Raw genomic sequence first — 24925 nt, 5'->3', positions numbered from 1 at the left:
AACAAACATTAATTTAATTTTCAAATCATTCCCTCAAATTATAATTTTTCCAAAGTAAAATGGAAATAATTCTTGCCACAGGAATCCATTATATACATTCAAGTTGATGAAGGATAGTTACATCCATTTTACAATAATACATAAAAGGGTTGAAATTAATAAGATAGGGCTCCTAAAGTGGGCATACACTAAAAAACAAATAGGAAATAAAAAATAATAAAAGGATAAAAATGGAAAATAATTACAATAGCCTTCCATTTCGTAGAGGTGATAAAAAACAAAAACTGGGCACGTGAATATCACATGCGCCGATGCAAGTATTAATTAGCAACTCAGACTCTGTACTTATCTTTTTTTTTTAGGATGAAGTTGCTCTTATCTAATATACTATTTCTTTTTCTTTTTTTCTTTTTTTTTTTATATATAAAACACCAATATTAATTACATGTTCAGAACGTGTACGTATAACAACCTCAAACAGACACAAACAAAATATAGACCTACTTTATTTTATTTTCTTGCATTGATAAATACTTGCATGAATAAGTTTGACGTGGAAATACTACCTTTTGATGAAGGGGTTTGGTTAATTAGATTCAATCACAACCCACTAATTATTAACTTAATTTGTTTTTTTTATATAACTTAATCATACAGATACAATGAAGTAATACAAAGTTAATTAATGTAATGTGAGAACAACACTGTTCGATCACGTGTTACAATTCCACACACATAGAAAACATTTTAATGAAGAAGCTCTAGCAAATTTCCCCAAAAAGAATTTAAAAAAAAAGAAAAAAAAAAGGAGTTTCAAATTCTTACATGCTTCCCATGCTTTGGATCAATAGGGATTTCGTCTTCCTTGTAAACGTAAAAAGCGAATCCAGACGCGGCCACTAGGAATAAAATCCTTAAAACCTCGTCAACAATGTGACTGTCCCATTGCTCCTGGAAATTGGCCAAGTAAGCCGCCTTGCACGAGTCGCAATCGAAGCATTCTTTGCCCACACCCAACTTCGACCACGTCTTGCATTCGTCGTCCATTTGCTTGAGCGACAAACTCGTGTTTGAGTTGAATTTCAAGCACCGATACGGAGGAAAGCAGCACCCCGTCTGCAAATTATTATTATTATTATGTTTTTTGTATGACAAAGTGGCTAAAAATTGTAATTTCCGAATTCCGTCGATTCAGATTTTGGAACAAGATTTTTAATTCCAATCTTTGATTTTTTTGGCTTTTTTATTGGAACAAAATTGGAATTGATTTTCCCCAAAATTGCTAATTCCGATTCGATTTATTTGATAAGCATTGTAGAGATTTATAATTTGAGAGAGAGAGTAATTTAAACCTGCACGAAGCGGGAAGTGGTCGGGTTGGTGACATTTTTCAAAACATCACAAATATGGGTTTCCTTATAACAAGTCTTGATCCTATACCAATCCTTCTCATTCACCAGAGCAGTCTGCAAAACCGGCCTGTACTGCTTCAGCCAAAACCCTTCCCTATTGATCGCATTAAACGTCAGGTAAGGCGACTGTCCCGGCATCGAAGCATAAATAAAGAGTGCAAAAACAATAGTAGCCCCAGTCCAGATAACGAGGACCCACAGGTAAATAGATTCCACGGCCTTGATACGAAAACACGACCCCATAAGCCCGATAATGGACACGACCAAGAAGAATATTCCCATCCATTGTAAAGACGAGGCGCTGTTGTACGAGCACAGTGCTATTATGGGTTGATCCGGTGTTGTCGACATTATTATTTGAATGACTGCGTATATCAAGATCGCGATGTTGAAGAGGGTTAGGGTGACCCTAGCGCAGCTCGACATGATTCTATTTGGGGAATAAGTTTTGATAACTCTTTTCGGAGTTTTTTCTTTTTTTTTCGTTATTCCCGTTTTGGAATCAGTCGAAGAGCGTCGGAGAAAGCTGGAATTTAAAACTCCGGAATCGGAATGACTCCGTTGATCGAGAAATGTAAGGCAATGAGAAACATGAGAGAATGAGGTTTTATTTATGGGGGTTTGAACAAAAGGAGTGGGAAAAGGTTGACCGAGTGTTAAATCTCTGGATGAAGGAATTTGAAGAATGAATACAGACCGAAGAAGGGTTTAAAAATGGAGAGATGAGCTAAAATCTAGGAGATTCTCCAGGTTGTTTTGTTTATGTTCCTATAAAATAAAATAAAATAAAATAAAATAAAAATAAAAAGAATTCAATGGCGAATATTTATCCCCACTCATTTCAAGGCTATAGAATACAAGTTTTTTTTTTTTTTTAAAAAGGATGTTATGATTTATTTTTTTCATAAAATGGAAAATATATATTTATTTATATATATGTAACAAAAAATAGAAGAGTTGGGATAAATAAAAATTGGTTGTACTGGACTAGCGGCTGTGAAGGTAAAGCATTTGGAGATCTTTGCAGTGAACGCATGTCCAGGGAAACAACGGTGGATCGAGGCAGTAAGAATGAACACATCGAATCTGACAGAAGTGACATTTAATAAGAAGATCTTCCGGTTCTCTACTGGAACATCGACTACAAACTGCTGCTGATGGCTATATATATATATATATGTATATAACAACAAAGGAGAATGAAAACCCGATTAGAAATTAAAAAAATGGAAATAAAAGGGGGTTGATGTCAAGACACAACCGGAACTAGATTTGCTGGAGAAACAACAGAAAACAAGATCATATATTTATCAGAGAGTGGGAGATCGTAATCACTTACATTGGCAAGAGGGCATGTTTCATCGGGAAGAATGTATAGATTCATTTTTGAAGTGTCGTGTGGAATGGATTGTGAGTATATTTTTTGATCGGATGAAACGGCATCTTCCACTTTAGTGATGCATATGAAACTAGCTTTGCACAAAGGGCATGTTGAAGCTTTTCTTCTTGAAGCCTGTCACAAATATAAAACATTACTGTCAATATGCAATACATCATGAATTAAAATTTTAGTTACTAATAACATGCTGTTTTCCATGCCATAACTACTGAAGTTTGTCAAACTTTGCATACATATTAAACAAAATAATCGTTGTCTATGACATCAGAGTAGAACCAATGTAAAGGAAAAATATGAATCATCCATTTATGCAACATGAAGTGGCATGCCACAAACAATAAACATTTGACGAAGTCATAGATTAATAGCTACTACATCCTCAGAAACCCAAGAACTTAACACAGAAAAATGTAAACAGATATGTTGTTATAATGCATAAGCGAAAAAAAAATTGTGAAACAAAAACTGAACAAGAGAAAATTACGCACCATATGATCTGCCCAGTTCTGGATGCATGAGAAGCAAAATCTGTGACCACAGGGCAGCACTCCCCTGGTCGAACTGAAATCCGTCCAACATATAACACATGACAACTCACTTGATGCAGGCTGTTTGTTGCTGGGATCAACTTCAGTGAAATCAACAAAAGCTTCTAGAAGATCTTCTGAAGCTGCAAGAAGGGAAGATGGTGAGCCATGAACACGATCATTCTGAATTTCATCATTCACATACTCGATCTCTTCAACATCATCACGAGTATTACGATTATCTTGTCCACTCGAGAAGCTGCTAAACTCAAATGCATTCCTGGTAGATGCACGTTCATGTATCTCTATATCTGAACTATCGGACAAAATTACACTATTATCAATATTATTATTATTATTATTCTGAGGTGACACTTTTGTATTCGTTGTGCCTGTATGCTTCTTCACCAGCCTACGACTCTTGCAGTGAGGTCCAGATGAAGTCGAACTCCTTTTTTTCAGTTTATAAGTATCCGCAAGCTGAGAGGTGCTTGCTTCCTTGATCTATTCAAGAAAGAGAAAATTAAACAGTATTGACGAAAACAAACATGAGTAGGTTTTGAGCAGACTGACTAACTAAAAATAAAGCAACTAGTAAACTAATTAGCTCTCAAGGTGGAAGAGAGAGAGTAAGGAGGTATGCAGGGAGATGATTAACTAATTGCGAATGATTGCTGGAGGAAATTATAAATTATGCAGAGCTGACAAATCATAAATAGTGTCTGACATCCAGAAGGAATCAAAATTTCCATGAGCTCGTAGTTCTCAAAACAGGAGAACCTTAATTCACCTAAAAGTACTTTTATCCTTGTAAAGCTATGAGCAAACAAATTCAAAGTATCATATGCCAGTAACTGAACATGTTACCTGTGATAAAATACACTTTAATGCTGTTATCCTGATACATAGGCTATAGCTAATTAAAATTCAATAGTTCTTCAGAGATTTTAAAGTGTCTATAAACGTAAATTTCACATAGAGTTATATCATGTAGGTATGTTTTATCTGAAACTTCTAAAGATGGAGAAAAACATGGGAGGAACTTAGAAAATATCAATACCTCCATAATCGTTGGTCCTGATAGATTCACAGGGCAATGACCACTGGTACCAGGACAATCCTTCCTTGAATCTCTTTTCATTGCTGTCCTAATTGATCTATTAGAACGACTGTTCTGCATCGGCTGAGTAAACAGGTTCTGAAATAGTAATCGCGATTAAACTCAAATAATCAAGAGGCAGCAGAATCACAAGCAATTTTGCAACAACGTATAGAACTAACACAAACTTCATTCAGACGATCAGAATCATGTTAGATAACCATTTTTTTTATAGAAAATCAGAGGGTCCAGCAACTAGCGAGGAAAACTATAATCCATGAGAACATTGTTCAGGGACATATTAGTTATTACTTGAGAGAAAATGTTTGCAGAAAGAAATGAACGAGATGGGCTAAAATCAAGAGGAGTTGGTGTAGGGAGTTCGGGCTCTTCATAGTGATATTTTTTTTCCTTCCTTTATGGTGATAGTTTTACTCACTAGGCAACAAGGAATAACCCATACATGCCAAATTACGTAAAGCGTAATTTACAGGTTAATTCTAAGTTCATGTTAAAGAAGAAACACATTCTAATCAGATACCAACCTCATCAAATAGAATTGAATCTGACCAAGCAGCATTATTTACATCTTCACACTCAATGTCAATCACAGGTCTTTTACTTGTCTTCAATGCTTTAGATTGAGCCTTAGCCTGGTGAATTCCCAGCGGGGTGTCCAGACACAGAGGTCCCGTTTCTTCCCCACTACAAGAAATCAAAAAAGAAAAAATGACAGCATGAACAGTTAAAGCAACTTCTCCATGGAATATAGACGCGCATATAAATTCCTACAGAAGCAACGGCCAGAGGACCACAACTCATAATTTAGAATTGTTCCACCAATTACACTATACAATTCATCCCAAATCCCAATACACACAACAAGCTACATTATTTAGTTATCTAAGAATTGTAAATGAATTTTAACCATACAATTGGCATCAGTAGCATAAGTCATTTCTTTACTAAAAGGAAAATTCGAGATTCAATTAAAACAACCGAACAACAGAACATATACCTCTGAAACGTATATGGTTCCTCCGAAACACGCCTTCCTTTCTTCGCACATTCCTCAATCCAGCGATGATTAACTATCGATATTTTGAACTTTTTTGCCAGCTCATACTTCCTTCCTTCAAATTTCCAGCACACCTAAAAAACACCACCAATCAAAACTGCTAGAAGAGAAGACTACAGGATCAAATCGAAAACACGTACCAAATGAGTGACGGACTGATTCATATTCCCAACGTAACTAGCTCCAGTTTGAGAGATCAGTCTGATGAGATTGAATCTCTCGGCGCCGTGATACCCGCTCACAGTAGCTATAACCGATTCCATTTCTTCCACAGGGAACTTTGCAGATTCTGCGGAAAATGGAAAATAATAGGCAATAAGCAAATGAAATAAAAAATGTAGAGAGAGATGACGAAACCCTAGCGCCGATTCAAAAGATGTGCAGATCTCGAAAATGGTAGAGTGGACGCGTGATTCATATTGAGATCTGCAGAGATGTGAAGCACGAAATGTACCTAGATGATGTTGAGTGGGATCGTCTTCCATGGTAGGAGGAACTTGGAGCTGTGCCGGGAAAGTGAAATGTTTGAATTCGGGGATTTGATTTTAGAATTATGTCAATTTAATTTAATACGGGTGGGCCCTGGGAGTGGCAGTCCGCAGTAGGTTCGTTTGGGCTTTGGGCCTGGTTAAAAAATAAAAATTACCCCTAATAATGTATCCCATATCAAATAATTTTAGTATGAAAGTATTGTTCGAGCGTTGTGCTCAATTTTAGGTCGAACAATACATGAAGTTGAAAAATAAGGGTTTTACTCATTTTAGGCTCGATTTTTCTAGAGGGTGGCGTGAGTTTCGGATAGCGACTGATATGTGCTTTTACAGAGTCTGATCTTTTGAGTTCATCCCTAGGAAGGGTGTGATTAAGGATTTAAGGTTATGGAGGTCTGAAGATCAATTTATACGAACATATACTTCGTCTTAACAGAATTTTGCAGGTGACGAATATGATCTCCTTAACAATTCCAAATTACGAGCAATCAATCGCGTAACAGGGGCCAAGACACAATGACAAAGCTGCAAAATACCAAATATAACATAAGATGAGCACCTCTAATACCTGGAAAAGTCAATATTTACGAGGCGTTAATATTGTGCCAGTTGAATATACAGAACATCATAACAAATAACAAAAATTGGATTTCGACGCATTGGAAATAAATTCAGTTCAATTCTAACCGAGGCATTCCACTCAAAACAAGACCAAGTGGATAGTTCAAAAACCAATACATTCTTTATATTGCATGCTGCATGGTCTGTTCCATAGAAGCAAGTCTTTATGTTGCATCCACCCCAACATTTGACTTGCTTTCTTCACGATAAAAATCTTGCATTCTCCGTTGAAAGAATTGTAAGAAATGACCTTTAAGAAGTTCCAGAAAAATCACGTGTTTCACCTACGAACTGGGTTTCCAGCTCTATTGTTCGGTGTTGAAGCATAAGGTACGTTGTTAGCAGAAACCTGCCCTTGAGGGGGTCCTCCTACAGCACCACCTCCTCTAGACAAAGGGTCGTACTGTGATTCGTAATTAGCTCCCGTTTGATTTTCATCTCCTAAACCTCTATTATAAACTGGAGCACTTGGTCCACCATAACCAGGATTTCTCTGCACCGCCTGCGGTTCGGGTCTATTTCCTCTCTGACCATCATATACAGGCCCTCTTTGGACATTATTATTATTAATATTATTATTATTATTATTATTATTATTATTATGGGACGAGGCAGTTGGGCCTCTATGTGGATCATAACCAATTCCCACTCTAGATGAACCATATGGAGCAGATTGCCCTACAACATGAGGAGAATTACCCCCTGTACCAGCTGCTGCACCAGCAGCTCCACCCCCACTACCATCTCCGGGAAGGGGGGCTAGCCCCTGCTACCAAAAACAAAATAAAATAAATGAAAATTTAGAAATCACTAAACCGATAAAAATTTCTTCATTTTCACAAAATATATGTATGTGCTTCTTCATTTTCGTTAAGATACGTACCTGTCCTACAGCATAGGCGTTTTGAGCAGACGCATAGTGTCCGGCAAGAGCAGCTTCGTTATATCCAGCAGATCCACCGTAAGGCCCACCTGCATTTCCATTGCGAATTTACGATACATGAGCCATCAAAAAGTTGTTGTTGTTTTTTTTATTTCTGAAAGACGACCAAAATAGAGAAATGAAACTGGACTGGAGATAACGTATACTTGTTTGTGGATCAAAATTTGCAGAATTAGTTAACTCTGCTCTTAGCTTTTCCACCTCTCTCGACATTGCCGTATAATTCTGCTCCATCACCTGGAGAGATTCAAGGTGGTCATTGTATAACTTCTTCTCGTAGTCATAAGTACCCCTGTGCAGATCAAATCCAAAAAAAATCAGACTACTTTAACAGTTCTACCAAATTACATTTAAAAAACAAATTCGCTAGCTAACATAGGACCAATTTGACACTCAGATATTCACCATTATCTAACTAAGTTTATACTAATCCCCGAACACGTAGAAATTGGGCAATTATCGGAAAGCTCGTAAGTAGTGGATGCATGTCAAACAACTGAATATTCGTCATGATAAATGTCGACAACTACCTGCAATGCTGATACTCCTGTCTCAAGCTATCAAGCTCAGCCATTAGAGAAGGGATCTGCTGTGCCTCGGAGTGAGCCTTATGAAGATCGTGATTCAACTGCTGCGCCTTTGAAATAAGTTCCTGCCTTGTAGCAACCGAACTCAGTGCTTCAGCTCGGGCTTTCTGCAACTCCGCTTTAATGGGCTCTGCAGCTTCAAGTTCCGAGTCCATGATCGACATTTTATCTACAATACCTTTCATCTGCTGCTCCTTTTCAGCCTTCCCATCCGCAATGTGAGCGTGTATCAACTGTAGGTCTTGCTGCGCGGTAGCAAGATCTTGCCTTAGAGTTCCATGAGTGGCAGCAAGCCTCCTGTTCTCCGTTACGAGTTTCTCTATCTCGATGTGTTGTGCGGCGAGCTTGTGCGCCATTACCTCGTGAGGAGGCAGCATTTCAAAATGTGGGAAACCGCCATGAGGTGGACGAATCGCCGAGGCATATTGATCAGGGTGCACTGCACCCGAGGCATATGGATCGGGAAGAGGACGGTGAAGGTGGGGATGAGGGACTCGTTTGCTTGCCATAATCAACTCCAGGTTTTAGACCTTTAATACAGGCAGTTATCTCTTACAAAGCACACACATCCTAATATCTGCACTGCAACAAATCAATTGGAACTGAATAAATAGAGACCATATTATTAAATGATATTTACACAGAATCAAGAAGTCATGCATACAAAATAAGAATGACAGCACAGAAGTTACGACGTGTATTTTATCTTGTTTAAGTGCACGTAAGAGAAAGCTTCCTCCGAAACTCAAAGCTACGGGTGGGGATCTATATGCAATTTTAGCCAAAACCACCAACATAATGCACGTTTATAGTCGAGGCCCTTTCTCTTATGTGGCAACAAATAAACAAATGTATCCATACACCAAAAGTAAACTCGTAGATGCTTCGTAATTCATATATGCAAAGGTGGATTGGTACCCCCTCTTATGTACTTTCAGTAGACAATCGAATAAGTTAAAACAAAGATTCTCAGACATAATCAAAGCCCACAAATTTTATCTTCATACAGAGTTCACAAACAAGCCAATTTAATTCTAATATCCATTCCACTCACCCGATGGATCTGCTGATGCCTTTTACATTATTCTTCTTCCAACAGATATTTTATCTATACGTGAATAAAACTGTAAATCTTTTTCCCGCAAAATAAATTAATAAATCCTTCTACGAATCACGTCGCCTCAACAGCGGGGAAAAAAATATACACACATGGATGAAATTTAACCTGTGTAGTTTAATTTCGGCGACGAAAAATGCAAAGCAGGGACCTATGACCTCAGAAAAAAGTTCAATTTCCTCCAATATTTATCGCAGTCACCTTATCGTCGTCCGGCATCGGCGGCAATGGTCACGGCGGTGGGCGGGGGTGGCCGATTTGCGGTGGCGTTCAGGTCGGGGATGGGGGTCAGGGTTTTTCTAGAGAAAATTGTACAAATAATATTCCGGAAGTTACTTCATTAATTTTTTTTTTTTTAATTTAGCTTTTTCTAGATGTTATTAGACCCATTTCGAAGTTCGAACATATGGCCCAATTAGTTGGATCCGATCCACATAATGGGTCTCAATTTAAGATATAATTTAATAGATTATGAGCTTTTATAAATAGATTATCAGTTTTTTTCTTCAAATAATCTATTTTTAGATGTTACCAAAATAACCTTTTGTTTTTACTTCTCTTAAACTAAGTTCATTTTAAGCTATAATTTAAAAGCACTCGTGCACCTGTATTGTCTGAATTTTCAGCTAATTTGACAACTTTCAAGTTTTAGAAACGTACACTTAATCCCGACTTAAGTTCAGATTTCTAACTTTTACTTTGAAATAAGTTTCTGCAAACACCACCTTAAAATAATGTATATATATTGCATTTATCGCTCCAATTTCTATTAAGCTACTCTTACTCCTCATCAGATATGTTTAATATGGTATAGGCCATAGGGCGGTGAGTGATTTTGTTGGTGGATTAAAAAAGCGTCGAGTTAAATGATTTCATTTAATTTGTCCTTGTCAACAAATTAAAAAGAAAATGATCAATTTGTCAATATTATCTAACAAAAATGCCCCTTCATTTATTTGATCTACTCTTACAAATTGAATTTATTCAAAAAAAAAAAAAAAATTATCATGACAGTGAAATTATAAATTCAACTTTAACCAAATCCACCTACACTGCAGAGTGTATGTCTATCTTAGTTCAGGCTGAGGATTGAGGGATATTGGCTATGGATGCTTTGATCTTCTCCTCGGAAAGAGACAAATCGACGAGATTTCCCTTCAGATAATTGTCGTAAGCCGGCAAATCGAAATGACCGTGCCCGCACATTGCCATGAGAATAACCTTTGATTCGCCGGTCTCTTTGCAGTGAAGGGCTTCTCTTATAGTGGCAGCTATTGCGTGAGTTGGTTCGGGCGCTGGAATTATCCCCTCACACCGAGCAAACTGTATAGCCCCTGAATAAACAAGGAAAGCATAGTATATTCAAATCATCTAGATTATCAACTTCCATAAAAAAAAAATTGCAAATTCAATTATATATCTACTCCAGAAACATCGATTTTATTCACGATAGCTTCAACGGATAGTATCCAACTGGGGTACCCTAGGAAATAAGAGGGATGTTTCGTAAGGGTAGGTATCGAGCGGACCAGGTCAAAATTAGCATTTTCTTGAATATTTTGAGTTCTATGAAGCAAGAAACTAATTTCAATTCCGATCCATTTTTTTTATTTTTTCGCATAAATCAGGAAATTCGTGTTAGAATAAAACAAATGCTCTTGAATTATTTTAGGAAATTAAATCGAATCGAAAATCACTCTGTTCTGTTGTGCTGCCATAAAGAAGATTACCTGCAAAGCATTCAGTCTGAGCAATAGCAATTGCTTCCATGAATCCCAATTCATACACATGCGAAATCAGTGGAGCCATCCCATGGTACCTCAATCCCCCTACACAAAAAAAAAAAAAAATAATAATAATAATAATAAATAATAAATAAAACTACACGACGTCCCCATAATCATATAGCTATCTTCACTTACCAGCATGAATAGGATCCGGCACAAAATCATGGCCAAGAGTGTGCATCTTCATCAACGGAGTCATCCCCGCAGTATCTCCATAATCGTAAGCATACACCCCCTTGGTCAATGAGGGGCAAGCCGAAGGCTCAACCGCCCTAATGACCGGATTAATCTTCCCACTAAGCTTCTCCCTAATAAACGGGAAAGCAAGCCCGCCAAAGTTGGACCCACCGCCCGTGCACCCAATGATGACATCTGGCGTTTCTCCGATAGCCTCCATCTGCTTTATGCACTCCTCGCCTATAACCGTTTGGTGCAAGAGCACGTGGTTTAGCACGCTCCCCAGGCAGTACTTTGTGTCGGGATTCTTTGCCGCCATTTCAACTGCCTCGGAAATTGCGATTCCTAAACTTCCGGGGCTCGACGGGTCTTGCTCGAGTATTCTTCTACCCGATTCGGTTATGTTGGAAGGCGAAGGGTGTACCTTTGCCCCCCATGTTTGCATCATTAGTTTACGGTAGGGTTTTTGGTCGTATGAAGCTCGTACTTGCCACACCTTCCAAAATGAAAATTCGAGTTTTTCAAAACGTTTAAAAAAAACTAGCATTTTGCATTTTCTGTGAGTACCCTTTGAGATTTTACAAATATTGCACTAATCAGAAGATAGATAGGAAAGGTTCATAATTACTTCACAATTAAGACCGAACAAGCTGGAAGCGAAAGCCAACGAACTCCCCCATTGACCGGCGCCGGTTTCCGTAACCACATTCTTGACGCCTTGCTGAGCATTGTACCATGCTTGAGGGACAGCTGTGTTCGGCTTGTGGGACCCAGCTGGACTGCCGCCCTCGTACTTGTAATAGATTCTCGCAGGTGTATCCAGCAACTTCTCCAACCTCTTGGCTCTGCAATATTTAAAATCTACAGGTGTTAATTAAAGTGATATTTCACAAAAAAATATGGACAATGAAGAAGTTAATATATATAACCTGATGAGAGGGGTGGGGCGCCAAAGCCCGTAAACATCGATAACTTCTTCCGGAATGTCGATAAACCTTTCGTTTGTGCCCTCTTGCTTGATTATTTCATCTGGAAATAAATGTGATAAATCCTGTGGCTGCAATGGCTCGAATGTCTTTGGATTCAAAGGCGGCGGTGGTTTTATCGGAAGATCTGCGATTAGATTGTACCACTGGCGAGGGATTTCGGGGGTATATGCTGATCTTATTGCTACTACTCTGGAGTTTGATAAAACTTTGAGATGACATGTTCTTCTGTTTGGGGCAAAGTGACTTAGCCACTGATCATCACCTGTTTGAGCAAATAAATAGGACGATTGTCGGAAAAACCGAGCGTTGTGTTGCAACTAAACAATTCAATTCATAAATATGAACTAGAAAATCTACTGATCAAGAATGCTTCAATCTTCATCTACTGCTAAAACTGGCTCATCTTTAATTATAGTTAAGCAAAACAGAAACAAAAATTAAACTTTACCATGCCCTTTAATCAAAAAATAAAAATAAAATAAAATAAAAAAATCACAGACACAGAGTTCATAGTCTAAATCAAGAAACAGGGAACTGCAGAAAACAGACAAGAATATATTAAAAACTAAAAAAGGAAATATAGCAAAGAAAAGGGTTTTTTTACCTTTAGATGAAAGTAGTGGTTTCACTTTCACAGAAGAGGAAAGAAACATGGTGTTTGCCATTTCTGTGAAGTTTGAGAAAGCAGCAATTCCAATGTAAGAGTTCTCAGCAGTTCATACATGGGGGGTGGGTGACAAAATAAATAATTCAAATGTGACATTAAACTAATTTTTTCAATGCACTTATTTAATCACACTATTGAATGTTGAAAATAGTGCCAGCACCTTCACGGCAGCTGACATCTCCAACTATTTTAAGTAGCCAAAATTTGACTTTTTTTAGTTGCAGAAAACATCTAGGGCAACTTCCTAGGACCACTTTTAAACACAATAATCACTAAATTGTCTTTAAAAAATAAACCAAAACCGAAATCGAAATCGAAGCCCATGATTTCGCAACAATAAAACCTGTCACTCCCATTTGCATTCAATCATGTCTGTGTTTCTGAAATTGAAATTAATCAACAAACTCCCATCCATCCTTCTCAGCACAAAACTCTCCACTAATACATAGCAACCGAATTTTCGCCACCCGTGTTTCTCCTTATTACCGGAAACTCTCACGTCGATCTCCCGATTATCAAACCACCCTCTTCTCTCCTGCATCCACCTCATCTTCTCAAACAGCCCACAGCTCAACCCCACACTCACCACCCTCCTCCTCATCTTACAGTCCTCCTTTTTAACCTTAAACCAAACAAACCCTGAATCGCCGTCTCGTCTCTCGTGATCTCTCTCGCCTTCCACCCCATTCACTAGACAGAACAATCTCTTCACTCTGGCATCCACCACCACGACGTTGTCCCGATTGCTGTCGTCGTTTTTTTCGGCGTAATGTATCTGCTCCCACCATTGCTTGAGGCTCAATTCGTAGACGAAAGATTCCTTCATTTGATCGTCGGCCCTGAAAATATTATTTCTTTCCTCCTTCACGAATACAAAAGGGCAGTGCCATTTTCCGAGCACAACCGGCGTTGAACGCTTCGAGTGTAGTGGGAAATTCAGTTCGGAAAAATCCGATTTGGTGGGATCTTGGAGGCCCCGAGCTTCGCTTAGGCGGAGTTTGAACGAGTGAGATTCTTGAACTTCCCACCCACCTCTTCTCAAGAAACTCGGAGGATAGCCATCCCATTCCACCGACTGGGCAAAGAAACCGCCACCTTGGTATGGTCGAATCTCGAATTGTTGGTATCTGTCTCTGTGATCAAAAGGCCTGGTTTTTGGGTCCATCCCAGGATTCGAAAAGCAGCACATTCCCACTTCTCCCTCTTTTGAACATGTGTATGCTTCCCTGCAGAATTAAGACAAGATTTAACAGAAAGTCATACTAGAACTCTCAGAGGAATTTTATCAAACACTTGGAGGACAAAATAAAAAAGTACCCTTTGCGTGTTCCCTTAGCTTTAATGGCGTAGTAGCGATTGGACGAAGGAGGCTTGTCGAGAACAGGTACGAACCAAATCTTCCGAACGATCGCTGCCTCTTCGTGTAACGACGAGTGGAACACCTCCAAGATCCTGTCCGAAGGAAAAGGCAGAGTATTGATTCTGTGGTTTCGCCATATTCCGCAGCAAAAGGAACCAATCGATTCCGAATCTTCGTCGGAAAGAACGAGGGTGCCTGAAAACGGAGCATCTGGTTGCGGCTGAACTGACAGTGCGCCGGGGAAGTTGCGGTAGAGCGAGCGTGGTCTTGTGACGTACATCTCCAGCTGTTGTTTCTCTTCCACAGAAACAGGGCATCTGGTTTCTTGCAACGTAACATCAAATCACTGAATAATGTATATGATCCATTTTCTTTCCTACGCATGTTTGCATTATTGAAAAAAAAAAAGGTGTTCCTAAAGTTATTTGCTTTAACACATTGATCTTATCGCTTTCCATGTTGCAGGTGCTGCTAATTTTGAAAAGAGAAATCACCATCTTTTTGGAAAGCATGGTTGGAAAATTAGAGAGTGACGAAACGGGAAAGCACTGTGTGTGGGTTTTATCTATCCTACACACACCCGGTGAATGTGAAGGTTACATCGGTTGTTTTTTTTACCATTGATCTACACATACCAATGTGGGTGTGTGTGTTTTTGTGTGTATATGAATAGTAAAATCTACCCAGTGTATTTCAACCTGTGTGTGTACGTGCGAGAGAGGTTTCTTCGACCCTACACCCGGTGAAAAACACCGGGTGGATCTTCTGCTGCCACGTGTTCTTTTTTTTATTTTTCTATAACCCCTAAAGGTAAACCCTAGCGGGGAATCTATTATAAAATACAAAAAAGAGACACGTGGCAGCAGAAGACCCACCCGGTGTTTTTCACCGCGTGTAGGGTCGAACAAATCTGCGAGAGAATAGGGATGCCAATTTAATCGGCTGCGCCCCCCATTAGCGGGGAATACGATGCTACACCCGGTGATTTTCACCGGGTGGCTCTTTTATTGACATGTGTCCTTTTTTTATTTATTTTATAATTATATTTCTAAAACTCATTGGGCCATAACTGAACTCGTAGTGAGAATCTTATTAATTTGGGTGCCTGATTATATTCACCAGGTGTAGCATATAATTTCCCCCCATTAGCTAATGTGGTGGTACAAGTGTTAAAACTTTCACAAATCACACTGGTACGGTTTTTTTAACGTATGTCCATCTCGTATCCGACTCATTTATATATTTTTATTAGTTATATATTTTTTATATTATAAATAGTAAATTTTTAGATATATTTTAAAGGGTAAATTGCATTTTCCCCTTGTACTGGGTTGTATATAGCTTTAACCCCTGTACTCTGGATTGCATCGATTTGTGGACTTGTACTTTGGTTCGATATCACTTTACCCCGTTCTACTCTCAATTCATCGATTTGCCCCCTTGTACTTTGGCTCGATATCAGTTTACCCCCTTCTACTCTCAATTGCATCGATTGCCCCCCTTACTTGAAAAATTGTCTCAATATGACTCGCCGTTAGTTTTCAGATCCTTGACCTTAAACATCATTTGATTTGAGTATGAAAATTACTAAAATGTCACCCCTCCAGTTTAAATAATTATTAAAAATAAAAAATAAAAAACAACAAAATATAAAATCATAAAAAAATCAAGACAACGAGAAAACATAGTCCACGACAGCCACAGTTTTTTTTAATTAATAATTATTTAAATTGGGAGTGGTGACTTTTTTGTAATTTTCAAACTTAGATCAAACGGTGTTAAGGTCAAATGTCAGAAAACTAACGGCGAGTGCATCATTGAGATAATTTTTCAAGTACATGGGGGCAAATCAATGCATTAAGAGTAAAAGGGTGTAAAGTGATATCGAACCAAAGTACAAGGGGGCAAATCAATGAATTGAGAGTAGAAGGGGGTAAAGTGGTATCGAACCAAAGTACAAGGGGGCAAATCGATGCAATTGAGAGTACAAGGGGGTAAAGTGATATTCAGTCAAAGTACAAGGGGGTAAAGTGGAATTCACCCTATTTTAAACATATATAACAAAAATATTACAGATCCAGGGCGAGACGGGTTTTATACAGGGCGAGTTTAATGAAATCAAATTTGAAGCGGCTACATGGCAAATTTTATATGGAGCGGGTTTAATAAAATCAAATACGAAACATGTACGGGACGGGTAAGGTGAATTTTTTTGCTAGTAGGGTAGGTGCGGGTTTTCCAAAACCCGACCCGTACCCGCCCCATGGCCACCCCTACTAGAGAGAGAGAGAGAGAGAATCCTGTTTGTGGGCTATATTATTGTGTGATTCGTTTAAATAATCAGTTTTGGGGTGCTCTTATTTTCAAAATAAAGGGCCTAAAAAAGCCCAACTAAACTATTTGATCAAAAAAACATTATTAAATCAATTTATATCATCCAAATAAATCAAAAAAAAAAAAAAAAAAAAAAAAAACAATCACCTGCCTCATATTTATAGAGACAAATTAAATTAAACAGCAAAAAAAATTACTAATATTTATTTATCCTAAATGCTAAATGAGTTCACTTGTTCATTCCAGTGGAATCCCTGATAGCATCAGCAGCTCCTTCTGCCTTGGCCTTCATCTGCTGCCCGGTCTGCAATATTTTCCATATTTTATTATTATTACCAATAAATTAAAAATTAAATAAAAACTTATATTAAATGATAAAAATAAAGTTTATTTACATGTTAATATGTGTATTTTAATAATAATATTATTCAAAAGAATACTGTAGCTGGGAATTACGAACCTCCTGAACCGATTGCTTAGCAGATTCGGCAGTGTTGCTAATCTTGTCCATCATTTGGTTAGCTTTCTCCTAAAATTGATAACAGAGCAAAAAGATCAAACAGTGATTAATTATAAATTAATCTCATTATTAATTGTGAAATTAAATGTTAAACTCACCTCTGTTTGGCCCTTGGCTTCACCGGCTTGGTAATTGGCTTTAGCCTGATCCATTCTTGCTCTAATTTTTTTTAGAAACTTTAATAAATATTTCTGACGAGTTTAAGGTTGTAATTAAGCTGATTTGTCTTTAAGTTTTGTCTGTAAAAGGGCTATAAATAATTAAAATAATGTATGTTGTGGCGAATTCTCTGCTTGAAATGTGATTAGTTGTGGTTATAACATTATTTCAGTCCTATAATCAGGGATCCAATTTTTTTATTTTTTTTTACTTTACCACATGATTGATTTTAATTTTGATAACAAATTAGTTAATTATTTTATTTTATTTTAAAAATTAAATGTAATTGTTTATGAGTTTTAAAAAACATAGTATCGTAAGAGTTTATCGGATGTTTAAGTTTAAAATAAGTTTAGTCAAGCCAGAGCTTATACTATAATTTATGTCTCATAAGTTTGGATATCATGTATTATACTTCATTAATTAATTGAGAAACAAGTGAATCAGAGGTGACAAGGCAATATTATCTCATTTATTTGGATAAATTTCACACACCTAAATAGACAAAGACCCATTAAAATAGGTTTCTCTTTTCTTTTTTTAATTGCATTTTAATATTAAGAAGTGATCCTCAATATTTGCTAACCCCTAAATGCAGCTGACACGTGTCATTTATACTCCCAGCATTTCAGGAAATGCCCACTGCCTAAAAGTTTCTATATTTCATATAAAAATCACACACACACCCACCCATTCATCCAAAAAAACATTACAGAAAATAAAAAATAAAAAAATAAAATTCATACACACACACGCAGGTGTGTGTGTGTGTTTGTGAATTTTATCCAAAAAGAAGTCATTTTCAACGCAGTAAAAACGTGGAATTTATCTCTGTAATAAAACTCCTCTGTTTTTCTATAGATATATATATATACGGCAACTGTACTTGAATTAAGAACCACGAAGTTAGTTATTACAAAAGCAAAAACCACCACCATGACCATGGTCAACGGCAGCATCCGGTCAAAGGTTCCGGGCAACCTCCGCCGCCTTAACTACGCCGCCCCCTCCGTCAGCTCCCTCCTCCAGGAAACTATGGCCCCCCGAAAACCCTCTTCCTTCGCCAAGAATCGACCCCCCGCCTCCATCCCCACCGCCACAACCTCCGCCGCCGACGGAATCGACCTCACCGACACAAAGCGGCTGTTCGAGTCGATTTCCACCGGAAAACTGCTCAAGTCAACCGCGGCCATCCACGCGTCGTCGTTCGGGCCGATGGTCGATCTGGGCACGGCGGTGATGAACTCGAGGCTGATGGAGAACCCACTCGCCAGAAAGATAATCCTCGACGCAACCGAGCACACCTTCTACAGCCACTTCTGCGCCGGAAAAGACCTCGACGCGGCGGCGGCGACTCTTTCCAGGCTCTGGGACGCCGGACTCTCCGCCATGATGGATTACGGCCTTGAGCACGCCGACGACAACCACTCCTGCGATCTCAACCTCCATGAATTCCTTCGTACCATCGAATGGACCAAATTACACCAACCTGGTCAAGTAAGTTTCCCTTCAATTTTTTTTTTATTACATTCGAAATTATTAAAGGAGTTTTATTGCATTTACTACCCCTGCATTATATAAAATTGCTAAAAGACTCCCTTTTGATATAAATATTAGCAAAAAAAAAACCTGAATTAATATAATTTTTTTGGCGGAAAATTAGATCCTACACCTGGTTATTTACATCCGGTGGATTTGAACTTAAATTTGATTACATAACTATACCACTAAACACATATACATGTGTGTGTGATTATGTGTAAATCTTCGGTCCAAACTCACCCCACATAAATAACCAGGTGTAGCATATAATATTTCGTTTTTTGGCACATAGTATAACCTCCTGAAAAATAGTCTCTAGAGGGTAGTTTGCTAAAATTGAATCTCATGGGTTTTTTTCAACAATTAGAGAAAATTAAAGGTACCAAATGCAATAAACAATTATTAAAGGGGTATCCGTATATCAGAAATAATAGTGTAAATTTTTGCTCTAATAGGTTAGTTTTGTGGTGGTGAAGATAACTGCAATCTGTCCTGTTAGTTTACTCAAAAGAGTAAGTGATTTACTAAGATGGGAAAACAAAGATAAGTCCCTAAATCTTCCATGGAAGTTCAAATCACTCCCGATATTTTCCGATTCGAGCCCGCTTTACCACACCCCGAAAAAGCCGGAATCTTTAACCCCCGAAGAAGAGAAAGATCTCGGTTTAGCCTTCGAAAGACTCACGAAAATTTGCGACCACGCTTTGCAAATAAACACCCCTCTGTTGATTGATGCGGAAGATACGTCGATTCAGCCTGCAATCGACTATTTCAGTTACTCGGCGGCGGTGAAATACTCCGCCGCCGCCTGCACGGGAGAAAAAGATCCGCTGATTTTCAACACGATCCAGGCTTATCTGAAGGACGCAAAGGACAGGCTGGCGACCGCGAAGAAGGCCGCGGACGGAATGGGGGTGCCGGTGGGGTTCAAGCTTGTGCGTGGGGCCTACATGTCGAGCGAGAATCGGCTTGCCGCCTCGTTGGGGGCCGAGACCCCCATCCACGATACCATCCAAAAGACTCACGATTGCTACAACGAATGCGCTTCTTTTTTGCTCGATGAAATCTCCGGCGGTGGTGGATCCGTCGTACTAGCCACCCACAACATCGAATCGAGTAAATAAATTTTTTATTTTATTTTATTTTATTTGCAATTAACCGTTTGCTATAACCTAACGTAACCCTTTTCTCTTTTTTGACAGGCAAATTAGCAGCTTCGAAAGCGGTTAGTTTGGGGATAAAAAAAGACAGCCCATGTTTACAATTCGCTCAGCTATACGGAATGTCGGAAGCGCTTTCGTTCGGTTTGAAAAATGCCGGATTTAGGGTTAGCAAGTACTTGCCCTTCGGGCCGGTCGATCAAATTATGCCGTATCTTATGAGACGAGCCGAAGAAAACAGGGGTATGCTGTCTACTTCAGCCACTGATAAAATGCTAATGAGGTAAAAAAAAAACACAATAAACTCTTTTAATTATTAAAAAAAAAAAAAAGGTTCGAATTTCGCGTCGTTTTAAAATAGTCGATATTTTTTCTTCGATTGTGTGCAGAAAGGAAATGATGAGGAGATTAAGATCACCAGCTTCGTGGTTCTGAAGTTTATAAAATTAAAGTTGGAAGTGCAAGAATTTGTGTAAAACAGATTAGTGGATAATTAATTTAAGTAATTAGATTAATGAATCAAAAAATATGATGATTAGTGTACAAATTTCTTCTACAGTGTCAAGAAGAAACTTCTTATCATTTTTTTTGTGCTGTATGTATGTTGCATATAAGATTGATTAAAAGTTGTTATTTCATATACTAAAACAATCTTTTTTTCAGCATTATTGTAACAGTATCAAAATTCCAATTATCTTGGAAGAAAAAAAAAGAGCAAACACAATGGGAAGTGGGGCCCACCTGTAGCAATCAGGTTGGTTTTAAATTCAAAAGAAAATACAACACGGAACAATGATAGGAAAAGATACCATTCCAGGAATCTTGATTATGAAATTAAGATGTCAAAATCATGCAAGATGTTAGTTAGGCTTCAAAAATCAAATTAAATTACTCGATTATAAATTGATCGTTAAAAGCTCGTTTGAGTTCGAATCAGACTTTAAACCCGTATTTTTAACTGATAAAATATTTCTAAAATATCAAATTACTCGAACTCGACTACTTGTTGGGCTCAATTGAAACTGCGTTTGAGTTTGATTAGATTGCTAATCAAATCAAATTAAAGCACCGTTTTTATTGTTCGATGAAAAATCGAATAAATAAATTCGTAGAAAATGGAGGGGCCAATTAGCAAACAAATATTGGGAATCTACTTGGAAAGAAAAAAAGATAGCAACTTTTTTCTTATTCAATCTAAAAAGGTTTAGTCCATAAAAACAATTGGGATTTATTTTATTATTCCATCTCAATCATGAAACAGTTTGAAGACATCATCAAATGGCTTAAACAAAGAGATAGATAATAATATATTACATCCAAAATAAGGCCATTATTTTAGTAAAATAATTATAAAAAAAAAGCATGACGAATTAGTGAAGACTAAATAACTTACATGTATAACGAGTTATAGCCAGTAATTCGAAAAAAAATAATCAATCAAGAATTTCGAACACGGAATATAATCATCAAAAAACGCAGAAAGACACTCGGATAATGATAGCCAAAATGTACGAGTTCGAATATATTAAAAAAAAAAACGAAAACGTACACTTATTAGCTTAAAGTTTGATAGCCGAGTGGAGGTTGTGGATCTTTTCTCGAATTGTTTCTATTCGTAAGAGAAGGCATCCAAGGAAACAACTTAACCAGTTCCTTGCTTATTGTAGTAGCGCTCGTTTGCCTCTCGTTTATTCCGAATTTCGCTCTTTCTATAGCTTCCATTATATCTTCCCTCGATACTTTTTCAGCCCCTGTCAAATCAGAAAAATACCCGAATTTATAATTAAGTCGCTGAGTATTTAAAATGAATAATAGTTCTCAGATTCACACATTCTTGATTTTCAAAAAAAAGATCCTACTTTCGATTTTTTTTCTTCTCTCCAAAAACCCTATTTCCGAAAATCGACAATGCAAACACCAAGTTCTTGCAATTAAGTTAAAAAAACAAACCGAGCGTCTGAAAAAAAATTGATCTAACCTCTGCGAGCAGCAAGAAGGGCAGATTCGTTAACAATGTTTGCAAGATCGGCGCCGACAAAGCCTTGAGTAACAGACGAAACCAAATTGCAAATTAGGGTTACGTCTTCTTCGAGAGGAACCCCTTTTAAATGTATGGCTAAAATCTTTTTCCTTCCTTCTTCATCTGGTTCTCCTACATACACCTTTCTCGAGAATCGACCAGGCCTACACAGAGCCGGGTCCAAAGCCTCTGGTCTATTCGTTGCAGCTATAACAACTACGTTTATATCCGACTCAAATCCGTCCATTTCCGTCAGCAACTACAAAAAATTTAAAATTAATTAATTAATTATATTAAACAAAAAAACAAGATGTATCTATATATATATATATGTATACCTGGTTCAATGTTTGGTCTCTTTCGTCATTGAAACTTCTACCACGTTTACCACCGACAGCGTCGAGTTCGTCGATGAAAATAATCGAAGGCGCACTCTTTCTTGCGACGCTGAAAAGATCCCTTATGCGGGCCGCCCCTCTGCCGACAAATAACTCGACAAATTCACTAGCGGAAACCGAGAAAAAGGGCACCCCGGCTTCTCCTGCGACAGCTCGTGCTAGTAACGTCTTTCCTGTACCTGGGGGGCCCACGAGCAGTACCCCTCGTGGTAATTTGGCACCTAGCTTGCTGTAGTTAATAGCTCCTTGGAGACAACATACTATCTATTAACAAAAACAAATAGCATCGGTATCGGTACTTAAATATCGACCATTTTCTTTAAGTTCTAAAGCAAACAACGTATATCTTATATCGACTCTATAATTCGAAAACTTCAAAATTCTTTACAAATAGGGTAAATTACAACCAACCCCTGAGATATGGTCAAATTACGAAAACCTCCTCCTGTTTGGGTAAATTACAACCACCCCTCAACTATAAATCTTCTTACACGTCCACACTTGTGGTTTCAAATTTAGTGGAATCTTCGAGATTATATGGAATAATATCACTTTTGTGCCCGTTTTATCCCATTCGAACTCCACATTTCGAAGCAAGATGATCATAATATGTGTTTTTTGACTTATATGTGTTTTTTGGCTTATATATATATATCAGATTGTGTGGTGCATCAGAAAGTGTATTTTTACGCAAAACGAGTACAAACTAGAGCACATTCCACGAAATCTAGATGATTATGTTGAATTTGACACCATAAGGGTGGAGGTGTAAGAAAAAATCATAGTTGAGGGGTAGATGTAATTATCCAAACATGAGGGTTTTTTTTCGTAAATTGAGCATACCTCAGGGGTGGTTGTAATTTACCCTTACAAATATAATTCTTACGAAGATAGAAACTATTACCTCCATAAGCTCCACCTTGGCAGAATCGACACCCTCAACATCTTCAAAAGACACCAATAAGTTCCCGGGCCGCCTCTTCTTGGCCGGACTATTGGCGGCAGAAAGTTGCCGGTAAAGAATCCACATCAGCGGAGTCAAAGGAATCCATAAAGTCAACACGGTGATCAACATACTCCTCATCGACATCAAAGCCGACTGAGGCGAAGAGCCGTACGAAGTTCCCCTCTCCCTCATAAGACTCAGAAGGTAACTCTCGTCATGGTCAATCTTTCTCGTCGAAAATTCCCAAGCAGGTGGTGAATTTCGACTTTTTTTCTTAACCGACGTATCTTTTCCATCTACATTATTCCCGGAATCTACCGCATTCTCGGAATCTCTCTCGCTCCATAAATTCGTATTGTAGTATATCCGACGAGTGCCCTCTTCGAACAGAACCTTCGCCACACCTCCGCTTTGAAGGTTGCTTATTAAATCGGAATACGGCACCGATTTCGGTGTAGGCATTGCGGTTACTTTGAGAAACAAGAAGCAAAGGCCCAACACAACCGAAACCGAAGTGGAAAACGTCACTTTTTTTATATTCTTCCGCAAAAACGTTGCGAACCCATCGAGCACCGACTTGATCGAACCCCTTTTCAATCTCCTCGATAATAATCGTAACCTAGGGCGCAATCTCAGCGAAAATTTCCTCCTTAATTCATTACTATTACCACCACCACCACTACTACTATTATTATTATTATTTCCCCCTTTAACCACCAACTGAGTGTCGACAATTATCTTATCATTGACCACTAGCTTAATCTTGTTGCTACACAACAGCCTACTGTGGGGTTTATAAGAGGAATAACTCAGTAAAGAAGGACTAGAAAGAAAGGTAAATCGATTCTCGGACAGTGTTTGGGATTTTCCGACAGAAAGATTCAATCTTTTTTGTGCAATCAAGAGCCCATCACTCCAAGAAATAGGAAAAGACGCCATATTTCTACAACCCCTAAGAACATTCCATGAACCCAGTAAAAAAAAAAATCCTCAAAACGAAAAGGCGCGAAATTACCTTCACTGTGAACTAGCCCGCCATAACTGAAACACCTTGAGCTGGAAATTGCAGAGAGTTTGTAAAAAGAGCGGATATGGGTTTGCAGAAGATTTCTATCTTTGTGTTGGCAAGGCCATGGTTGAGGGATTTTTGTGAATGAATCTATCGGAGGGGTCTAATTGAAATTTCTGTATTTGTTTGGGGGTGATTTTGGTATTATTATGAAGTTTGGGTAATAATATATGATAGTGGACCTGGGCTTTATTGGAACTTAAAGCCGACAAATAAAATAAACTTCCTTAAAATTGGGCTTCTTCTTAAATAATTCGATACATAGGGGTCTTTATTATAAGTTTTACTTCAGGCCCATTATTACACAACAAATAAAATGACTACTCCCAAAATAAAAAAATAAAAAAATAATAATATCAGATATTTTATTTGTTACCACTATCGTGGCCAAATTATATTCTATGTTGTGTTTGATTATGACATCTTCGTACCAAGAAAATAAGTTGAAATTTGTATGGTTATCAGCTCATAAATATTGTTTCCTTGCCATTATTTTTTTGTGAAAACTCACTATATTGTATTA

The 24925-nt window shown here is 38.0% G+C and overlaps 8 protein-coding genes across 11 annotated transcripts; 1 reads left to right on the top strand and 7 right to left on the bottom strand.

The window, feature by feature from the left end:
- Positions 1 to 617: 617 nt before the first annotated feature.
- LOC105971957 (tetraspanin-8) lies at positions 618 to 2180 on the bottom strand. Its single transcript, XM_012996894.2, has 2 exons — positions 1353 to 2180; positions 618 to 1116 (listed from the first exon to the last, which is right to left on the bottom strand). The coding sequence occupies exons 1-2, from the start codon at positions 1836 to 1838 to the stop codon at positions 814 to 816; spliced, it is 789 nt and encodes a 262-aa protein (XP_012852348.2). The 5' UTR covers positions 1839 to 2180; the 3' UTR covers positions 618 to 813.
- A 124-nt stretch (positions 2181 to 2304) lies between these two features.
- Positions 2305 to 6042, bottom strand: LOC105971947 (zinc finger (C3HC4-type RING finger) family protein / BRCT domain-containing protein). The gene is made up of 8 exons (XM_012996885.2): positions 5970 to 6042; positions 5656 to 5804; positions 5456 to 5589; positions 4983 to 5142; positions 4399 to 4536; positions 3300 to 3842; positions 2752 to 2925; positions 2305 to 2573 (listed from the first exon to the last, which is right to left on the bottom strand). Exons 1-8 carry the CDS (start codon positions 5998 to 6000, stop codon positions 2400 to 2402), a joined length of 1503 nt encoding a protein of 500 aa, XP_012852339.2. The 5' UTR covers positions 6001 to 6042; the 3' UTR covers positions 2305 to 2399.
- Positions 6043 to 6548: 506 nt separating this feature from the next.
- Positions 6549 to 9636, bottom strand: LOC105971928 (sarcolemmal membrane-associated protein). 4 transcript variants are annotated; one of them, XM_088821562.1, is made up of 5 exons: positions 9383 to 9636; positions 8101 to 8739; positions 7717 to 7862; positions 7511 to 7599; positions 6549 to 7396 (listed from the first exon to the last, which is right to left on the bottom strand). In XM_088821562.1, exons 2-5 carry the CDS (start codon positions 8664 to 8666, stop codon positions 6908 to 6910), a joined length of 1290 nt encoding a protein of 429 aa, XP_088677688.1. In that variant the 5' UTR covers positions 8667 to 8739; positions 9383 to 9636; the 3' UTR covers positions 6549 to 6907. The 4 variants fall into 4 exon arrangements, with proteins under 4 accessions (XP_088677688.1, XP_088677689.1, XP_012852319.2 ...); XM_088821563.1 differs by having other exon boundaries at positions 6549 to 7393; positions 9383 to 9622; XM_012996865.2 differs by having other exon boundaries at positions 8101 to 8734; positions 9383 to 9616.
- A 536-nt stretch (positions 9637 to 10172) lies between these two features.
- TSBTYPE2 (tryptophan synthase beta type 2) lies at positions 10173 to 13508 on the bottom strand. Its single transcript, XM_012996845.2, has 6 exons — positions 12832 to 13508; positions 12168 to 12489; positions 11867 to 12083; positions 11197 to 11734; positions 11005 to 11103; positions 10173 to 10608 (listed from the first exon to the last, which is right to left on the bottom strand). Exons 1-6 carry the CDS (start codon positions 12890 to 12892, stop codon positions 10352 to 10354), a joined length of 1494 nt encoding a protein of 497 aa, XP_012852299.2. The 5' UTR covers positions 12893 to 13508; the 3' UTR covers positions 10173 to 10351.
- LOC148768289 (uncharacterized) lies at positions 12998 to 14726 on the bottom strand. The gene is made up of 2 exons (XM_012996853.2): positions 14212 to 14726; positions 12998 to 14120 (listed from the first exon to the last, which is right to left on the bottom strand). Exons 1-2 carry the CDS (start codon positions 14532 to 14534, stop codon positions 13241 to 13243), a joined length of 1203 nt encoding a protein of 400 aa, XP_012852307.2. The 5' UTR covers positions 14535 to 14726; the 3' UTR covers positions 12998 to 13240.
- A 1888-nt stretch (positions 14727 to 16614) lies between these two features.
- On the bottom strand, positions 16615 to 17341 carry LOC105975445 (stress-induced protein KIN2). Its single transcript, XM_013000648.2, has 3 exons — positions 17207 to 17341; positions 17049 to 17117; positions 16615 to 16892 (listed from the first exon to the last, which is right to left on the bottom strand). Exons 1-3 carry the CDS (start codon positions 17258 to 17260, stop codon positions 16818 to 16820), a joined length of 198 nt encoding a protein of 65 aa, XP_012856102.1. The 5' UTR covers positions 17261 to 17341; the 3' UTR covers positions 16615 to 16817.
- A 604-nt stretch (positions 17342 to 17945) lies between these two features.
- On the top strand, positions 17946 to 20631 carry LOC105971904 (proline dehydrogenase 2, mitochondrial). Its single transcript, XM_012996832.2, has 4 exons — positions 17946 to 18764; positions 19265 to 19925; positions 20012 to 20252; positions 20359 to 20631. The coding sequence occupies exons 1-4, from the start codon at positions 18204 to 18206 to the stop codon at positions 20402 to 20404; spliced, it is 1509 nt and encodes a 502-aa protein (XP_012852286.2). The 5' UTR covers positions 17946 to 18203; the 3' UTR covers positions 20405 to 20631.
- Positions 20632 to 21339: 708 nt separating this feature from the next.
- LOC105971895 (cell division protein ftsH) lies at positions 21340 to 24607 on the bottom strand. The gene is made up of 4 exons (XM_012996820.2): positions 23292 to 24607; positions 22328 to 22651; positions 21948 to 22248; positions 21340 to 21720 (listed from the first exon to the last, which is right to left on the bottom strand). The coding sequence occupies exons 1-4, from the start codon at positions 24270 to 24272 to the stop codon at positions 21524 to 21526; spliced, it is 1803 nt and encodes a 600-aa protein (XP_012852274.2). The 5' UTR covers positions 24273 to 24607; the 3' UTR covers positions 21340 to 21523.
- Positions 24608 to 24925: the final 318 nt, after the last annotated feature.

Source organism: Erythranthe guttata, chromosome 8, assembly GCF_056151865.1.
Source record: "Erythranthe guttata isolate IM_541 chromosome 8, IM_541, whole genome shotgun sequence".
NCBI classification, from domain to species: Eukaryota; Viridiplantae; Streptophyta; class Magnoliopsida; order Lamiales; family Phrymaceae; genus Erythranthe; species Erythranthe guttata.
This window is presented reverse-complemented; position numbering and strand designations above follow the sequence as displayed.

What these genes read in the sequence shown, in the direction of transcription:
- LOC105971957 (XM_012996894.2), bottom strand. Translation starts at nt 1,838, where the DNA reads ATGTCGAGCTGCGCTAGGGTCACCCTAACCCTCTTCAACATCGCGATC. An exon ending in CCACTTCCCGCTTCGTGCAG is followed by an intron (nt 1,117 to 1,352) that starts GTTTAAATTACT and finishes AATAATTTGCAG; the next exon opens with ACGGGGTGCTGCTTTCCTCC.
- LOC105971947 (XM_012996885.2), bottom strand. Translation starts at nt 6,000, where the DNA reads ATGGAAGACGATCCCACTCAACATCATCTAG. An exon ending in GAACCATATACGTTTCAGAG is followed by an intron (nt 5,143 to 5,455) that starts GTATATGTTCTG and finishes GATTTCTTGTAG; the next exon opens with TGGGGAAGAAACGGGACCTC. An exon ending in AGAACTGGGCAGATCATATG is followed by an intron (nt 2,926 to 3,299) that starts GTGCGTAATTTT and finishes TATTTGTGACAG; the next exon opens with GCTTCAAGAAGAAAAGCTTC.
- LOC105971928 (XM_088821562.1), bottom strand. Translation starts at nt 8,666, where the DNA reads ATGGCAAGCAAACGAGTCCCTCATCCCCACCTTCACCGTCCTCTTCCC. An exon ending in AAATTTTGATCCACAAACAA is followed by an intron (nt 7,600 to 7,716) that starts GTATACGTTATC and finishes ATGGAAATGCAG; the next exon opens with GTGGGCCTTACGGTGGATCT. An exon ending in ACGCCTATGCTGTAGGACAG is followed by an intron (nt 7,397 to 7,510) that starts GTACGTATCTTA and finishes TGTTTTTGGTAG; the next exon opens with CAGGGGCTAGCCCCCCTTCC.
- TSBTYPE2 (XM_012996845.2), bottom strand. Translation starts at nt 12,892, where the DNA reads ATGGCAAACACCATGTTTCTTTCCTCTTCTGTGAAAGTGAAACCACTA. An exon ending in ACCACTACTTTCATCTAAAG is followed by an intron (nt 12,490 to 12,831) that starts GTAAAAAAACCC and finishes TTGCTCAAACAG; the next exon opens with GTGATGATCAGTGGCTAAGT. An exon ending in TCAGACTGAATGCTTTGCAG is followed by an intron (nt 10,609 to 11,004) that starts GTAATCTTCTTT and finishes TTGTTTATTCAG; the next exon opens with GGGCTATACAGTTTGCTCGG.
- LOC148768289 (XM_012996853.2), bottom strand. Translation starts at nt 14,534, where the DNA reads ATGTACGTCACAAGACCACGCTCGCTCTACCGCAACTTCCCCGGCGCA. An exon ending in GCTAAGGGAACACGCAAAGG is followed by an intron (nt 14,121 to 14,211) that starts GTACTTTTTTAT and finishes TTAATTCTGCAG; the next exon opens with GGAAGCATACACATGTTCAA.
- LOC105975445 (XM_013000648.2), bottom strand. Translation starts at nt 17,260, where the DNA reads ATGGATCAGGCTAAAGCCAATTACCAAGCCGGTGAAGCCAAGGGCCAA. An exon ending in AAGCCAAGGGCCAAACAGAG is followed by an intron (nt 17,118 to 17,206) that starts GTGAGTTTAACA and finishes TATCAATTTTAG; the next exon opens with GAGAAAGCTAACCAAATGAT. An exon ending in CTAAGCAATCGGTTCAGGAG is followed by an intron (nt 16,893 to 17,048) that starts GTTCGTAATTCC and finishes AAAATATTGCAG; the next exon opens with ACCGGGCAGCAGATGAAGGC.
- LOC105971904 (XM_012996832.2), top strand. Translation starts at nt 18,204, where the DNA reads ATGACCATGGTCAACGGCAGCATCCGGTCAAAGGTTCCGGGCAACCTC. An exon ending in CACCCACAACATCGAATCGA is followed by an intron (nt 19,926 to 20,011) that starts GTAAATAAATTT and finishes CTTTTTTGACAG; the next exon opens with GCAAATTAGCAGCTTCGAAA. An exon ending in ACTGATAAAATGCTAATGAG is followed by an intron (nt 20,253 to 20,358) that starts GTAAAAAAAAAA and finishes GATTGTGTGCAG; the next exon opens with AAAGGAAATGATGAGGAGAT.
- LOC105971895 (XM_012996820.2), bottom strand. Translation starts at nt 24,272, where the DNA reads ATGGCGTCTTTTCCTATTTCTTGGAGTGATGGGCTCTTGATTGCACAA. An exon ending in CCAAGGTGGAGCTTATGGAG is followed by an intron (nt 22,652 to 23,291) that starts GTAATAGTTTCT and finishes TTTTGTTAATAG; the next exon opens with ATAGTATGTTGTCTCCAAGG. An exon ending in GAGACCAAACATTGAACCAG is followed by an intron (nt 22,249 to 22,327) that starts GTATACATATAT and finishes AATTTTTTGTAG; the next exon opens with TTGCTGACGGAAATGGACGG.